The sequence below is a fragment of the Barbus barbus genome (genome assembly GCF_936440315.1).
Source record: "Barbus barbus genome assembly, chromosome: 7".
Taxonomy (NCBI): domain Eukaryota; kingdom Metazoa; phylum Chordata; class Actinopteri; order Cypriniformes; family Cyprinidae; genus Barbus; species Barbus barbus.
Genome location: NC_136735.1, coordinates 8,304,849 through 8,321,662, shown reverse-complemented (window position 1 = coordinate 8,321,662; position 16,814 = coordinate 8,304,849). Strand labels below are relative to the sequence as shown.

At 37.2% G+C, this 16,814-nt stretch overlaps 2 protein-coding genes across 2 annotated transcripts in view; one reads left to right on the top strand and one right to left on the bottom strand.

Moving 5' to 3' along the window:
• LOC306872612 (putative E3 ubiquitin-protein ligase HERC4) overlaps positions 1 to 5,403 on the bottom strand; it is a 9,487-nt gene extending 4,084 nt beyond the window's left edge. The window contains exons 1-18 of the mRNA XM_079421240.1: positions 4,694 to 5,403; positions 4,387 to 4,501; positions 3,622 to 3,698; positions 3,292 to 3,513; positions 3,060 to 3,151; positions 2,848 to 2,978; positions 2,552 to 2,679; positions 2,386 to 2,456; positions 2,190 to 2,305; positions 1,978 to 2,037; positions 1,811 to 1,886; positions 1,433 to 1,619; positions 1,195 to 1,355; positions 1,042 to 1,116; positions 889 to 945; positions 727 to 795; positions 169 to 318; positions 1 to 48 (exon numbers count right to left, since the gene is read on the bottom strand). The exon at positions 1 to 48 is cut by the window's left edge and continues 93 nt beyond it. Coding sequence (XP_079277366.1) covers positions 1 to 48; positions 169 to 318; positions 727 to 795; positions 889 to 945; positions 1,042 to 1,116; positions 1,195 to 1,355; positions 1,433 to 1,619; positions 1,811 to 1,886; positions 1,978 to 2,037; positions 2,190 to 2,305; positions 2,386 to 2,456; positions 2,552 to 2,679; positions 2,848 to 2,978; positions 3,060 to 3,151; positions 3,292 to 3,513; positions 3,622 to 3,698; positions 4,387 to 4,501; positions 4,694 to 4,904 — 2,046 coding nt within the window. The 5' untranslated portion in view covers positions 4,905 to 5,403. The remainder of the gene's footprint in view (positions 49 to 168; positions 319 to 726; positions 796 to 888; positions 946 to 1,041; positions 1,117 to 1,194; positions 1,356 to 1,432; positions 1,620 to 1,810; positions 1,887 to 1,977; positions 2,038 to 2,189; positions 2,306 to 2,385; positions 2,457 to 2,551; positions 2,680 to 2,847; positions 2,979 to 3,059; positions 3,152 to 3,291; positions 3,514 to 3,621; positions 3,699 to 4,386; positions 4,502 to 4,693) is intronic.
• A 2,044-nt stretch (positions 5,404 to 7,447) lies between these two features.
• On the top strand, positions 7,448 to 16,697 carry LOC306873137 (protein phosphatase Mn(2+)-dependent 1K-like). Its single transcript, XM_079422208.1, has 7 exons — positions 7,448 to 7,593; positions 8,971 to 9,547; positions 10,305 to 10,405; positions 12,239 to 12,404; positions 12,486 to 12,630; positions 14,325 to 14,459; positions 14,930 to 16,697. Exons 2-7 carry the CDS (start codon positions 9,108 to 9,110, stop codon positions 15,059 to 15,061), a joined length of 1,119 nt encoding a protein of 372 aa, XP_079278334.1. The 5' UTR covers positions 7,448 to 7,593; positions 8,971 to 9,107; the 3' UTR covers positions 15,062 to 16,697.
• Positions 16,698 to 16,814: the final 117 nt, after the last annotated feature.

Here is a 16,814-nt window from a genome sequence, read left to right as displayed (position 1 = left end):
TGCCGATAAACCCCTTATATCTCTTCCATTCTCCCCGATAAACATCACCTGCAAAGGAGACATTTTTACCCCGCCCCCCAAAAAAAAGTTTCATAAAACGAGGCCTTACAGTATGGTAAAATGGCATATCAGATGTTTCAAATGGTCAACTAGTGCTATTCCATTTACCTCCAATCGATGGAAAAATGAGTGGATGTTTTGTCTGAGATACTCAAGTGTGTCCATCAACAATGATTCCCTGTTTACGCGCAACATGTTGGTATTGTCCTCAAATATGAATAAGTCTGGATTTCTCTGTCTCCATTCGTCCCGCAGATACTTAAAAAAGTACAATAATGTTAGCTGGATATTTGCATAAAATTATTACGTTTACACAACACTGTTTTCTAAAACTAAAAATGTAAAACTTTTTATTTTGGCTGTAACTTTTGAGAACATGTTGCAAGTTTTTGAAAATATCTCCGTTTAAACTACAAAAACGTGAATTTGTGAAAACTGTGACGTCATGCGCATGCGTATTATGTGATCAGTCTAGGTATGTGCGCAGGTGCATAGTGTTTCTTTACAAAGTGACATCGCTCAGATCTGTGCGAATAAAGATTGTTTTGCCAATGTTGCTGTCTGTATGCAAAGCTTTTCAAAAACTCCATGGAAAAACTTCTCCATTTTTAGCACATCATTGTCATTTAAACATACCCTCAGTTTAGCATGGCATATGTCACTTACCCGAAACATTCTCCATTTAGATGCAGTATCAGCCGCAAAAGGGTACTTGAATAATATTTTAATAGTTCTCTGAAAGAAAGATGCATGGGAGAAATATAGTTAGTGAACAAAAAACACAAAAAGTTAATGCTAATATTCATGTTAGAAGCCTTCGATACCCACAAAAACTACATCAAAGAAATCAATGCATTCTTCCAGGCATTCCATGGTGGCTTGCAGCTATTGATGTAGAAAAAGAGAATTTTCTTGTATTTTAGTATTCCTTAAAGAAAAAACATTCTGTGCAGCAGAATTCACTATTGCTTTGGTTCTTACTGTATCTAGTAGATCATTGATCTCATGAATGATGAAATCCCTGTTTGGGATGTCTCTGTTAGCACTGCAGCAGACCTTCACAACAAAGTATAAATAACTAATATACAATGATAGATTAAATTACATCTTTGATCCAGTGTTTAAAAAAGGCACCTGATAGATAATCTGAAGGGTCTTCAAAAACGTGTCCAAGTGTTGTATATCCTGATTCATTTTACCATGAGAAATCTGGCCAATCAGCTCAGCAGATGCTTTGCGAAATAGCTTCACCAAGCTTTTAAGCCAATCATCAGGGAGTTTGGACCAGTACTTCTCTGAGATTATAATATAAAAATAGTTAGACAAATACAAGGACAACAACACAAAGGCTGAAACGTTCTCCCAGATTTACCTAAAACCTTGTGAGCATCAGGATCCAGCTGAAGGATTTTGGAGGCCAGAGCTTCAGTGAGTTCAGTTCTTTGTTGTTTCTGGAGACGTCTGATGAGGTCAGGGAGGAGAATGTAAAGTCTCAGCGATTCCTCACCAACTGGATTTGGATTCAGAGGTGGCATCATCTGTTGAACCACCTTTACTACCTGAGATACACAAATTAAAGGAATTTCAGGTTGTATACAGTTTAGTTCTCTCTCAGTTTGTGAAAGTAATCAAAAAAGTAAATAGACACCACACAGAAGATAGAAAACCCCTTTCAGCACCTTTAAGTTGTATTAAATGTTATTGCATCTTTTAATGTTAAACAAACCGAATATTTTGAATTTATTATTACCTTTGATATCACCTTTTCATTCCCTAATAACTTTGAAAAAGCTTTTTCAGCCAGCTCAAAATCCTGTTCATCATGACTGCAAAAACAAAAAACATAAATATTTGTGATGCTTTCAGCAGATTCGTTTTGGCTTGAAAAATTGCTAGACATATCTACTTCTGAGTTACCTTGCTTTGAGAAAACTTCCATTCAAACAGGCAGCAGAGGAGAACACTTTTGTTATTTCCCTGTAAATATAGTCCATATATAAATTACAGCCCACAACATTAAATACTAGTAAGACTTCTAACATATTCTACTTATAAGTCTATTTGATGTGGACATAATACACATAAATGAAAACAGAAACTCTGTCTATAGAACCGAATCAAGCACTCACCTCTTTATCGCTTGCCATGAGTCTCTTTCAGACACCCAGCGGTCGATCATACTCTCATTTAATGTCACAACCCTTCTAGGAATGGGCTTAGACTTTGCAGACTCATTCCCAAGTTCCTACAAAAAGGCAGGAACATAAGTAATCACAGTGCAGCAATAATTTAAGTTATTTATGAATGAAAACTGCCATGTCTTACTTTGAAAAACAAGGCAAAGGAATGATTCTCCCCAGCAATGAGTTTTTCAATCTTATATTCATGATTACATTCTGTGCGCAAAAAACAATTAGATCTCTGAGCATCATATGAATATAAAAATATTCATAATAAAACAAACTATTGCTATTAAATTATTTTTAATTACTAGTTGACAGATCCACAGGGTAAGGCACAGACTTCTTTATCATTTTGCCATTTCCCAGCTTCCCTTGGATCCAACATCCAAATGAGTAGATCAGCTTTGATGATGTGATTGATACAAGCGTGTGATATCTTTAGGCAAGAAATAATCAAAAGCCTAATTACTGAGCAGAACTCAAACATCAGACATAATCAGGTGAGGAATTATGCATGAGAGCTAAAGACGTAGCACAGTGCATAAAAAACTGTACTATTTCTCTGAGATGCTGATTGTTAATAAAGCTTATGAACAGTCTTTACCTCCCACATGTGACCTGTGACACTTCAGACCCCCACAGTTCAGCAACCACCCGCGGATGATTTTCATCTCTAAATGATTTGTGCCCAAGCTGACCAGAACCTCCAGATCCAAATGTGAACACTGTGCCGCCCTAAAACATAAACTGTTTACTACATTTTCTGCTTGTTTTTATGCTAAATACAATATAAAACCTAATATATTATGATAGTACCTTTGATAAAGTGGCAGTGTGTTCCCCTCCACATGAGATGGACACAGTTTTCTTCTGGTTCAGACTGTTTACAACCGTTGGGACGTGTCTGTCTGTGGTAGAAAAACAGTACATTCATCACGTCCAAATACCTCATATTCATGCTTAGATATAGATTTGACACAGTATTGCACAGATTTAGTACATTTATGTGTACTCTCATACTGTTACTGACATGAAGAAATAATCAGACCTGTAGTGTCTCCGAGGCCCAGCTGTCCAGCAGAGTTCTTTCCCCATCCAAACACGACTCCAGAGAGAGACAACACAAAGCTGTGGTCTCCTCCAGCGCTGATCTGAGCCAGCGGGATCCCACTCAGACTCTGAACATGTTGAGCAGACGGAGAGCCGGGATGATCTTTCCTCAAACCCAGCTGACCGTGAGAGTTCTCACCCCACATGAACACCTGACCATCTGAAAGAGCAACAGCTCTGAACATCTACTCAAATCTCAATCGATTCATGTCAATAACAAGATGTCAAAAGGTAAAAGCAAAATGGCAGATGAAATAATTGTGAATACCGTTGGTTAGTGCCATTGAATGATGGTCTCCACATGCGATCTGAATCACCTGCCTGTTATCCAGACCTATAAGAGGTCTGCAAAGACAAAGAAAATCTGTCACATATGGTAATTTATGCTGCCTGTTATGCAGTGTTCGAACTATACCGTGGACTTTGGGGGAGCCCACCTTTTTTTTTGGGGGGGGGGGGGGGGGGGGGTCTATGGGTTCGTGCGCTTGCGCGTGGGCAATGACTTATTTCTTGCGTTGTCAGGTGTGCTAACAGGGCTTGCAGCAGGTGATTCGGTCGTGCCATTAAACTGCCTTGTGTTCTTTTTGCCATGGTGGCTATATGATGCTATTTGATGCTAACTGCAGAATGGATTTCAAGGACTGCGCGCACAGATCTACGGCCAATGAATCCAACGTTTATATTTTTCTACGAATCTTTGAGTTAACATGCACTAAACATGAGTGGAATGAATTTGCACCCACACCTTGATGCTCATGACAAGAATAGCATGTATAGTTATCTTTATTGAAGTGAATTAGGTTTAAATCGCCGTCATGCATGAATGAATGATATTTTTAAAATTTTACACATAATAATCCACGATGATCACATTACACAAAACTGAAATTGCACGTCAAAATAACACATTGTCAATATTTTTTGAGACCCCCCAAAATTTCACAAATCACGTTTTCAGGGGAGCCCATGTCTTATTAAGGGGAGCCGAGCTCCCCCGTAGTTCGCACCCTGCTGTTATGTTAAATAAACAAACCTGCACACAGTAGATTTGTCCATAATGACAACATTTCCTCCATAAGCAAGAAGAACCGCACCATCTCCTCCACAGACTATCAGTCTGATGTTATTATTCTTTAGCTGTAGTTCCTCTGTAGTAAATACATTATTTTAATCAGTTCAACTTCTCTTCAGACTATAAAAATAAATACACATTCATTATGATGTCATTAATAAACAAACAATATAAGTAGATCATGTTCTCTCAAATAAAAATATATATGGCATTTATCTTACATTTATATCTTTCAATTTTGACATAAAGTATCATTAGTGTATCATACTTAGTTTTCCATCGTTACGGTCTTCACTGCGCAATCTCAGGACAGAGACCTTCCCATCCCGGATGAATCCAGCAAAACTCCTTCCAGCTGACATGTCCTGAACTGCTGTCTTCGGACACATGGATCGTAATCCACATTTGCCATGTGTGACTTGGTCAGGCTTGACCATCCCCAAACCCTCTCTGACCTGCGCTCCCCAAAAACACAACATGATCACAGCTGATGCACGAGACGATCAGACTCCAGAAGAGTCTCTCTGCAGTGCATCCTGGTCTGACGAACACACTGATAATAAACTGAAAGCAAACACGAAACTTAAACGTGCCTGACTTCAGGCTAAACGATACTTCCCACAAAATGACGGTTTCATCGGGCGCACGCGCCTGGCGCGAAGTTAACTTCCGGCAGGGCTCGCAAAATCGCTAGCCCGACGTCCCGGGGCTATTATGTTTTCCAGTCGGGCTATGTATCACTGCTCTGCGGGCTACCTTAAATACAGGGCTCCCACGCAGTGCTCCCTCTAAGCTGGGCGCGCGCGCGTCCGCGCAGAAGAAATAATTTGCGCACACAAAAATGATTTGGGAAGCCAGTAAAAAGGAAAGAATAGCAATGCTCGGGCTAACCGCTATAGAGCTGATGTCACTCACGACAGAGTTAGAACCGGTTTCATAGAAAGAGAACCATATGCACCAAATGAGTCTCTGTAGAAACTGAATACTTCAATGGTTGCGGTGCGCTCAACATGAGAGACAACGCAAACCCAATGACATGTGAAATAAAACATCCTCATGTATTAAAGAAGAGTGGCTTGATTAAGTGCTGGAAATAGCGGAGGATGGGCAAAGAACGGTAATAAAGACATGTACAGTCACACAAGTGTATTGTACAAACTGTATTTCATCATGATGTTTAGACAGATATAGAAAAATTCATATGTTCACGTTTTTTATATTTAACTTACAGATCTCAGCTTAAGTTTGTATTCTATTCTATTCTATTCTATTCTATTCTATCCGTTTAAATAGTTTGTTTTGATAATATATTATGTTAGGGCTATATTATAAACCTGATAAATAATTGATGAGTCTTTTACTCATCAAGGCTGTATTCATTTAAAAAATACAGAAAAAACAGTGATATAGTGAAATATTATTGCAATTTCTAATATTGGTTTCCTATTTTAATACCTATACTATAAAATAGCATTTATTCCTGTGATCAAAGCTGTATTTTCAGCATCATTACTCCAGTCTTCAGTGTCACATGATCCTTCAGAAATCGTTCTAATATGCTGATTTATTATCAATGTTGAAACTGTTGTGCTGCTTCATATTTTTTTGGAACCTGTGTTACTTTTTTTTTTTGATTCTTTAATTAATAAAAAGTTTAAAAGAACAGCATTTATTCAAAATAGAAATATTTCTAACAATAGAAGTCTTTATTATCAATTTTATCCATTTAACACATCCTTGCTGAATAAAGTTTATTTAACCTTTTTTTAAATTTTTTTTAAAGTATCTTTAAAAAAGAAAGAAAAACATTTCTGACCCCAAACTTTTGAATAGTTTATATTGTAACACAAAATCTCTATTTTGACTAAACGCTGTTCTTTTTAACTTTTTATTATTTTTAAATACCACAGGTCCCAAAAAATACAGTATAAAAATAAAAAAGCAGTACAACTGTTTCCAACATTGATTAAAAATCAGCATATTAGAAAGACTTCTGAAGGATCCTGTGACTCTGAAAATACTTTGCTTTGCTTCACAGGAATTAATTACATTTTAAAGTATATTAAAATAGAAAATATTTATTTGAAATTGCAATAATATTTCACAATATTATTTTGTGAATATTCAGTATTTTTTATCAAATAGATACAGCCTTGATGAGCATAAGAAACTTCTTTAAAAAAATGTAGTGTATTGTACAGTAAAAATGTTTTCTCAGGTAACCTAAAATGTACATAATTGAGTTACATCAAGGGTCAAATCAAATATAAATAGCACATTAAAGTTAAAAGATACACACTTTTTTGTGTGCGTGCTGTACAGGTCTGGTATAAAGAAAAGTTTTGCTCAGCAAGAAAAAAAAAATAGAGTGAATATTGCTCCCACGGGTCCTTAAATTTGATACAACTAAATTGGAGAGTTTTTAAGGCCTTAGACCGTTTTAAATACGTTAAATGGTATAAGAAATAATTTTTCAAATGGCCTTAAATAGATTTTTAAGAATTCTGCAAATACCTTAAAATAAAACTCTTGATATTCGTTGATATTTGTATATTGAAAATGTTTTTGATTGACATTTATGGTCTTTATTTTATTTGGGCTAGTTAAATTAATTATTTATTAATTAATAATTCATTTTCGGGCTACCAAAATCTGTAAAAAAAAAAAAAGTACCTGCCCGAAGGGCTACCAGGGATTTTGACATTTTGCGAGCCCTGTTCCGGTCTGTGTTTGTTTATCGGTCCGGTTTGTGGCTACAAACGTAGTTAAAGTTAAAGTGATGAGTTGGGCTCAGGTTGTTGTGCTGTGGGATGCGTTTCCCATATGCTTATTTATTCTAGTCGCTATGAAACATTTTATAAAGGCATGTAAAACATAAACAATATCCACAAGCTTCTGAGTTTAGAACGCCTACTACTACAGTTACGCTTACCTCATTGGTTTAGATCCATGTCAATCACATCAGTCTGGCCAATCAACTGATTGAACCCCACCGACGAAACGGGGGATCTGATTGGCTCACATGTATTTTCGTTCATAGGCGGTTGGTGTGCTGCTAAAAAAAACGACGCTTAGGAGAAATTACCTACTGTACGATATTACACGTATATTAACCCGTTAGGTTTAGCAAATACATACCAGATATCATTGTTATCATACATATTAACGGTAAGTAGCAAATAAAAGACTAGAAATTATACAATATTCGCGTTTTGCTGTTGCGAAATCGGTTTGCTAGTAGCGCCAGCGCCGAAAGGCACAGCTCGAGGATTCATCTCCATTTTGCTTGTTGTGATGAATGTTTACGCTCAGTAATCCGCTTAGTGTATAATTTGTATCTGTTTCAGCTATTTTGCGTTGGCATTAACTTGAATAGAGACTGGTTTGAAGCTTTTGCTAGCATGTTGTTATATAAGCGGAGTGTTGCGTCATGTTTATTTACCCTCTATTCACATAAGAGTTGATTCTTCGGTCATATATCTACAATTTGGTTATTCCCATTAGAAATGACTGTATTGATGTTGTTTTCGCAGGTTATGTGTTTATACTATATGAATTGTAGTATGAATTAAATAGGGGGTGGGGCACTGTTGTGCATAATGTGTTACTGAATGCCTCTATTGGGACAGGCAGTAAACACGCTGTTCAGTGTTTAAACAAAGGCTTCTTATAACCTAACCAGCTGACTACCTAAGCAGCATTTTTAGGCGTGTATTATATACATACACTATATTGCCAAAAGGATTGGGTCACCCCCTTCTAATGAACATGTTTGACTACTTTAGTAATTTCCATGAGTACAAATCTTAATGTTTAAGAATATAATGAAATTCTAGGGAATTGTGTGCTTCTAATTTTATAGCAACAGTTTGGACAGGACCCTTTTCTATTCTAACATGACAGTGCCTCTGTGTATAAGGTACGGTTCAAAAAGACATGATTGATTCAGTCGGTGTGGAAGAACTTGACTGGTCTGCAGAAAGCCAAGTCCTGATCCCAGCTGAACACCTCTGGTGTGGCTTTATATGCAGACCTTGAGCCAAAAACTCGTCAACAAACACCAATGACTTGTACATACACTATAAGGACAAAAGTATTGGGACACCCCCTTCTTTAGAACAGAAGTAGGCACTTCCAAAACGGTGGCAACAAAGATGGAAGCATAATTCACGTATTTAAAACTGTATTTCCATCTCTGTTGCAACAGTTTTGGATGTGTCTACAATGACAGTACCAAGTCATTGGTGTTTGGTGATGAGTTTTTGGCTCAAGGACTGCATTTAAAGTCACACCAGAGTTGTTCAGCTGGGATTAGGAGGGGCTGTAAGCATATTATTAGTGTTCAAACAAAGGCTGTGTTTTAAAACCTACCGTAGTAGCTATTTTTGGAATTCATAGGTGACTAAAATGTGCTGTCTGTGTAGGCATCTCGCTGTGTTTTGAGACAGCTGAAAGCTACGTGCTTAATGTTACATAGTATGTACACTCTACGGAATAACAAGCCTCAGGGCAAGTCATTAATTTGTTCTTTTCCTTCTTTTTCAGCAAAGTCCTTGTCAAGCCTGAATATTTACAGAGACCAGTGTACCCACGTTCTGCACTGATTTTTGAAGTAAATTTAAAGGCGGTTTGTTTCAGACTCTTCTTGCCTGTTCAGACAGTGTGGTACCCTGCCACTGAGTATGTCAGTGGCTCTTCTCGTGCGATATGCCACTCTCAGCCGGTCCCGTGTCTGCTGCAGGGCTGCCTTCGCCCTGACCAGCATCCACCAAGAACACCCGAAACGGGCTCTACACATGCCATCATCTCCTCGGTGCAGCAGCTCTCGCTTTGATCCAGACAGCAGTGGCCATCCGACTACCTGGGACTCCTTTGGGATCTGGGACAACCGCATTGATGAGCCCATCTTGCTTCCGTCGAGCATCCGATATGGTAAACTTATTCCCAAAGTTAGCCTGTCTAAGGTGGGCTGCGCATCGCAGATCGGCCAGCGGAAGGAGAACGAAGACCGCTATCAGCTATCGCAGATGACGGACAACATCATGTACTTTGCAGTGTTTGATGGGCATGGAGGTGCAGAAGCTGCTGAATTCTGCCACAGAAACATGGAGAAGCATATTAAGTAAGGATCAGTGGTAGTTCACCTACAGTGGTGCACAATAATGGTTTTAAGTCAGTTATTTCTATCTTTTGTTGTAGTGTGTCAATAGTGTGTCAATGAATGTTTGGAAATGTAAACTGATATTTCCTACTGACACACTACAGCAAAAGACTTAAAACCATTTTTAGCTGGTGAAAATACTAGTGTTCTAATAGTTTTGACCACCACTATAAAAATAAAATTTGCTGAGATTTTACTCTCTCTTAGGCCATTCAAGATGTAGAGGAGTTTGTTTCTTTATCAGAACAGATTTGGAGAAATTCAGCATTACATCATTTGCTCACCAATGGATCCTCTGCAGTGCATGGGTGCCGTCATAATGAGAGTCCAAACAGCTGAAAAAAAAAACATTACAATAATCCACATGGCTCCAGTTCATCAGTTAATGTCTTGTGAAATGAAAAGCTCCATGCAAAAAATTGAATGGTGAAACAAATCCATTTTCATCTCACCTCAAAACTCACCAGTATATTCCTCTCCTGATTCAGATGAGAAAATGCTTGTATTTTTTATTTTTTTTTTATCTCTATTTTCCAATTTTGTCAAGAATGGTGTTCCATATACAACAAATGCTCATGATTTTACTCGCGTAGAGCTCTGTCGTGATTCAAGAGGACTGCGTTTCTAAACCTGTTTAAACCATTATGGGCTTCTGAATCAGGGCATGTGGTGTTTCAGAATAACTAACTGTTTATATTGCATTTTTTATGTGTTTCAGAGACATAGCAGAGGAGGAGGATAACTTGGAATTAGTTTTAACCAAAGCATTTCTTGAAGTGGACAAAGCGTTAGCAAGGCATCTTCACTTCAGTGCAGATGGTAGGTCCTATTTTACTGATTTATTTGTTTTTTAAGCATGCTTAGTCTCTCAGCTGTTGTTTTAGAGTCTTAAATAAGTATTGCTTTGATGCATCAGGTAAATATGTAACAGAGCCAAATGGACATTTGTGAACAAAACATGACAATGCAGTCTAAATAAATGATTTTGACAATGATCCCTAATACAGAGCAGTGAAAACCTTTATAATCTTGTTGTGATTATTCACAGATTTCTCTTTGGCTCTGTAAAATGCATCCATCCCAACATAGATAGCACTTAAATGCTTGTGTATACTAGGGGTGGGTTAAAAAAATGATTCCTCGATGCATCAATATTTTTACAATGCAAATAATTAGCAAACCCTTTATTATAAAAAATAAATACATAAATGGCAGATATTTATATATTAATTTTTTTACATCGTGTCAGTTTTATCATGTACATTTAGGGAACTGTCCTTTATAGTTGTTGTTTTTATAAAAATATCCTAAATGATTTTCCTAAAATATTTGCTAAACAAAATTGACATGAAACAACAAGTGTGTTATCAAAATTAATATTTTAGTGAAAATGTTTGCTCCTTTACTCTGCTTGCAACTGGACAGTTGACATAACTAGTCGGATATCTGCACCGTGGTAAGCAGCAGAACCTTGATCAGTTGATAATAGAAATTAGTTTGTTTTAATTTGTTTTTTTCTATTTGTATTTTAGGGCTGAAAAGTAGCTTAGGGCTTAATATAGTAAAGATTTGCATCTAATGCTCTTGCTGAAAAAAAATTGATGCATCAGTAATTATAGCATCATCTTGATTTGAAAGAGTATCAAATATGACCTTTGTTTCCCACCTTTAGTATATAATATTAACGCATAGTTTAAAAAAAGTTTTTAGATTCATCTTTGTTGATAAGGATATTAAATGCTGTTGTGATAGAATAAATACGATTATGCTAGGTCCATCATATTCATGTAGTGTTCGGCCCACTAGTGTGGCCTGCTGCGTGACATGTCCAATCTTGCCCTGTGTGTGTGCGTGTTATATTTACAACAGCCGCGGACCCAGCTTACCCCTATAAGAGCTGCAGCTCTGCGGTACCTTTATGGAGGCCGGAGGGTTAGATTGCTCCAGCGGGTCCTTGCGTGGACTTTTGGAAGGTTCCTGACCTTTCTCTCTTTCTTTCCTTTCTGTCTTTTCTCTTTATCTCTCTTTACTGTGCTCTGCCTTCTTCACATGTGTTGGTTGCTGGAAAATGATTGATTAGTTGTGTTCAAAGCTTGTTTTTGTGTATGGATAACACTAGTTTTATTTCATGTCAGAGAAAAACACATTTAGAATATTTACTGCGGGAGTCATTTTCAGTGAAGAAATGCTATTTGCTAAAAAGAGATGCACCTCTTAAAATCAATTGCTTTTATACTTTTTAATGCTTTTTTTCCTATGCTAAGCATAATGTTTTGCCTAAACAATGGTGTTTACTTTTCTAACGTGCGTCCTATGTGCCTTAGCTAGTCAAAAAGGCACAATGCTACCTGCTTGCCTTGACGACTCCAGTACATCATCTCTTTTGGAAACTCCCTTTTCTTGTTTCAGTTTACAATTGTTTTTATCAGACGCTTGATTGCCAAAGCAATGTGTATCTATCTCATAAATATGCACAGTATTGTGCACTAGCAGTACATGCAATTTTAAGAACAGGGCTAAGTAAATAGCTGTTTAGTTTCTGTGTGTGATTGTGCTAAAACATGCAAACTCTGTATTTCGTGTTATACTGTTTCTGTGACCTTAAACTCATCACAAACTAACCATTCTGCCTGGCTCTCTGGTGTGTTACAGCCTCTCTGTTGAGTGCAGGGACCACGGCTACTGTGGCCCTGCTGAGGGATGGGATCGAGCTGGTGGTGGGCAGCGTGGGGGACAGCCGAGCCATGCTGTGCCGCAAAGGCAAAGCCCTCAAACTCACCGTGGATCACACGCCTGAGAGAAAGGATGAAAAAGAGAGGTACACTAACTGTTCTGAGCAGACTGAGACATCGCATTGCAGAGCGCATGTGTTTTGATCACCATGTGTTTGTTTCTGTAGGATACGGAAGACTGGAGGTTGTATTACGTGGAACAGTTTGGGTCAGCCTCACGTTAATGGCAGATTGGCCATGACACGTAGCATTGGAGATTTCGACCTCAAAACATCAGGTGTCATCGCAGAACCAGAGACTAAGAGGATTTCAGTGAGAGCTTTTTCTTTTAAATTCACATATTCAAAATATACTGACAATTAGGGGTGTTCGATATTGAAAAAACGTATCTCTTTTTTTATATTTTTTCGATAACAATAATTAGATGATATTTTGTAGTCGATTAAGATAATACACATTTAGGCTGTTACCAAACAAATGAAACCAGTATCTTCAAAATTAAAGGGGTCATATGATGCGATTTCAAGTTTTCCTTTCTCTTTGGAGAGTTACAAGCTAAAGTCTCAAAACCAAAGAGAGATGCTTTATTTTAAGACTCTGCCACACCCCCCTAAAATGGCTCGTTCAAACACGCCCCCGTCATGTCTACGTCACAATGTGGGGAGATTTTCATAACACCACCCAAACGTATGTGCAACGAAAGAAGGCGGAACTATTATTCTCGCTGTAGTATTGTTGCTGCCATCGGCTCCATGTCCTGGAGATGCCGTTTCATTGCGAAAGTGAAACTACTTTGTTTGGGCTTCCAAAAGAGCACACAACTAGAAATCAGTGGTTAAGTTGTATTTACAACGCTGTTCCAGAGCAGTACAACGCAAATTTTAGAGTGTGTGCAGCACGTTTTACGGAGGACTATTTCCTAAACCTGGAAGCTACAATGCAAGGACAGTCTGGTGCTTCTGACTCACAGCCTGTAAGTACATTTCTGCCACTGACGATTCAAACGCGAGTTTTGAGTTTACGTGGCGTGATGTATTTCCATTTCCATAATGCATTTTAATGGACTGAATCATGCAGTGAAAGAACACACACTAAATGCGCACATGCACTGTTTAACCCGCTTCATCACCACGTAGGCTAATGTAAGCGTGCACTCCGTAGGTTTTTTGTTTGGTTTTTGCAAAATACTAGATATTGTCAAATTGCACATCGTTAAAACAACAATTACGATATTATCACAGACGATATATATCGCACACCCCTACTGACAATTATCATAATATAATATGTCTAAGATAAGTTTGTATATAAATATTATATATAATATACAGCCGCTGGGCCCACCCCCAGACCATCTTCATTTCATACAGTTGACTGTTGACAAATATGATGTAGGGCAACAATTCCATAAATGCAGTTCTGCCCTAAAATTCAAGATATTTGGACAAAAATGCGATTTAATTTCGATTAATCGTGCAGCCCTAACTCATACAGTAGCAAAGGCAATAAAACACGTTTAGGCAGAAGTTGCGTATCTGTCAGTGAAGCACAGTTCTGTGATCAATAGTAAATCTCCATCCAAAGGCCAGAGGGCGCTCTCACGTGGAAATCCATCCAATCCAATATCGCTGCAGCTGAATAAACAGAAGATTTAACTGCTTTCATTGAGTCAATGTAACTAAAAACACACCACGACGACAATATATGGTTTATCTGAGTTTGTCTTATTATCATTTTTATTATAATAAAGTATATCTTAATACTTTCCCATTTAACACAAAAATAGATTTAAATAATAATTTGGGGGTATTTTCACAGCCAAATGTAATTTGCGATTAATTAGATTAATGAATTGACACATCATGTAATTAATTAGATAAAAAATTTGAATCGACTGACAGCCCTAATACAATTTTACATGGAGTACTTTTGAGTAAATATTTTTTACATATATTTTAAAATGTATATTTCAAGTTGTATTGATTTAAGTCTACCTGTATTGTCAGTTGCATCACGTCCACGACTCCTTTCTGGCACTGACCACTGATGGCATTAACTTCATCATGAACAGTCAGGAGATCTGTGACATCATTAACCAATGTAACGACCCTAAAGAGGCTGCGCAACGCCTATCTGAGCAGGTGAGTCATGGAATCCAACATCCACCATTATATTTTTTTTAGTAGATGTTCTAGTTATTACCAACTTCAGCCCTTAATGGGAACATAAAGTTGTTCAATGATTGCTAATTTTAGCCCAGATATTTAGATGATTTATTTTGTTTTTAGTGTGTATCAGAGTTCTAAATAAAACAATAAGTAATCAAACGAGTTAAAGAACAAATATTTTGTAAAGTGCTGATTCAGTATATTGTTTACAAAAAGGACACAAATAAAATTGAATCCTGGTTATTTTGATTTCTAAACCCTTTTTGAATGTCCAGCAGAAACAACTGTATACTGTGATATTATGTACTGTTACCATGATGTAAGAATACTCTTACAGCTTCATTGATTCTTGTCTTTATAGTGAATGTGGCAGGTTTATACATGCATAAGATTTGCATTATAACTTCATAGTTTTTTTACTCATACTCTACTGTCCCTCTCAGGCTCTTCAATATGGATCTGAAGACAACAGCACTATAATCGTGGTGCCATTCGGTGCCTGGGGCAAACACAAAAGCTCTGATGTGAGCTACTCCTTCAGTCGCAGTTTTGTCTCCAGTGGCCGCTGGGCCTAATCAAAAATAAGACAATGATGGTTTAACTGTTACTCAACATTGACTCCCTAGTCTGAATTTACCAATGTGCAATATTCTCCTAATCCATCCTGTGAGGATCACCTCAAAAAAAAGACCATTACAGCCAGAACCCACATTTAATGTGGTTTTGGAGTTGATATGGACTCAACAGAATGATGATACAGAACTATTTTGCCTAGAGAAGCAGTTTTCTGGAGTTAAAGTTCCTCTGTGGTTCGAGTTTATCCTTGTCTTGAAAATGGTTGTTTCCCGCTTTTAGCTCCTAACCTGTGGTGCTATATCTTTAATTTGGTTACCTCAGTTCTGCTTTTCACTTTTGCAGATACTGTACTTTAGAATAGTGTGCTCCAGTGGAATCAACAATTATTCACCGCACTGTTATTGTGAATCTCATTTCATTTTCAGAACAGGAATTTTAAGCACTTTCAGATTTTGGGAAGTTCCATATTTTTGTAATCTTCATAACTCTAGTCTTTGAGTGTTAAATGATACGCAGAAGCACATTTCAGTGGTCTACAGGCTTTGTCTGATGGCTGTGCACATTCATAAGCCCACATTTACAGAGTTAGACCACTGTACATACTGAAGTATGGACTCCTATTCCTTGTGAAAGCACATATTTCTATAACTTTGTCTCTAATTCGTAGTGTGAATATTCATTCATGCTTTATTCCAGCTTAACAACCAGCAATTCTAAAGCTACTCCAAGAAAACATCCTACTAAGTGAATTTGCAATCTAACTTGAGGACCATTTCACTAACGAATCAATGATTTTTCTGTGCCTTTTCCATAAACATCTGTTCTTTTCTGGTAAGGAACTCAACTTTAGGTTCATAACTGAAGTTTTAAACTGTGACTTGTGCTTGTTTAGTGTTACTAGACAAACTATTTTTGTTCAGATTGTACGGTTCAGTGGCATTCCCTACAATGCATAGAGCAAAGTCCAGATATTTGTTTTATGTTATTTATATTATGTACATGATGGACAGTTAACTCTATGGTATATGTGATTATTATATTTAAATACATATTTTAAATCTAGTTAAAGCAGAAATGTGAAATTTCATTCATTCATCCACTGATATGATTGTAATTGCAGGCATTCTGCTGTAACTTTAAAACCTAAAGCTCTTAATTGGAAAGGCTTTTATCATGATCTCTGATTTCCAGTGATTTTTATTTGTAGAGCCATACACATGTGACCTCAACAAGTCGGTATCTTTGTTCACGTCTGCAGGACTGGTTCATATTTTGATGCTGTTTTTTGATTTATTGATTTCTGCATTAACACGCTTGTCATTCTCATTCAGCATTTACTCTCATTTTAGACTCTTAACGGCTTTTTTCCTTTAATGTCTTCCTCTTTAAGGTCCAAAAGCACTTCCAGTACGATAGGGTTCGACTGTTCTTCAATTAATATGTTTCTGTCGGAATGTATTATATTCAGTGTTAATACAACTGTGCATGGATCTTGCCCAGAACAATCTGTAAAACAACTGCAAGTGTTTCCTGCTCTATATATGGACCTAAATTTGCTTTATTGATATGCAGTTTATTGTGAAGTATAATGCAGCTGTGAATAAAGTTTCACCAGAAAGATCTCTGTTGGATAAACGTGATTTATTCTTGCCTGTTTATTTGTTGTCTGATCTACTTTATATTCAAGGGGTCATCAAAAGGCTCGTCTCAACATATTTCTCTTTATTTCATTATTAAACATACATTTTGTGT

Bases quoted from the DNA above. Each gene is read 5' to 3' on its own strand.
- LOC306873137 (XM_079422208.1), top strand. From the start codon at position 9,108: ATGTCAGTGGCTCTTCTCGTGCGATATGCCACTCTCAGCCGGTCCCGT. The intron at 10,406-12,238 runs GTAGGTCCTATT...GGTGTGTTACAG, and splicing joins TCTTCACTTCAGTGCAGATG to CCTCTCTGTTGAGTGCAGGG. The intron at 12,631-14,324 runs GTGAGAGCTTTT...CTGTATTGTCAG, and splicing joins CAGAGACTAAGAGGATTTCA to TTGCATCACGTCCACGACTC.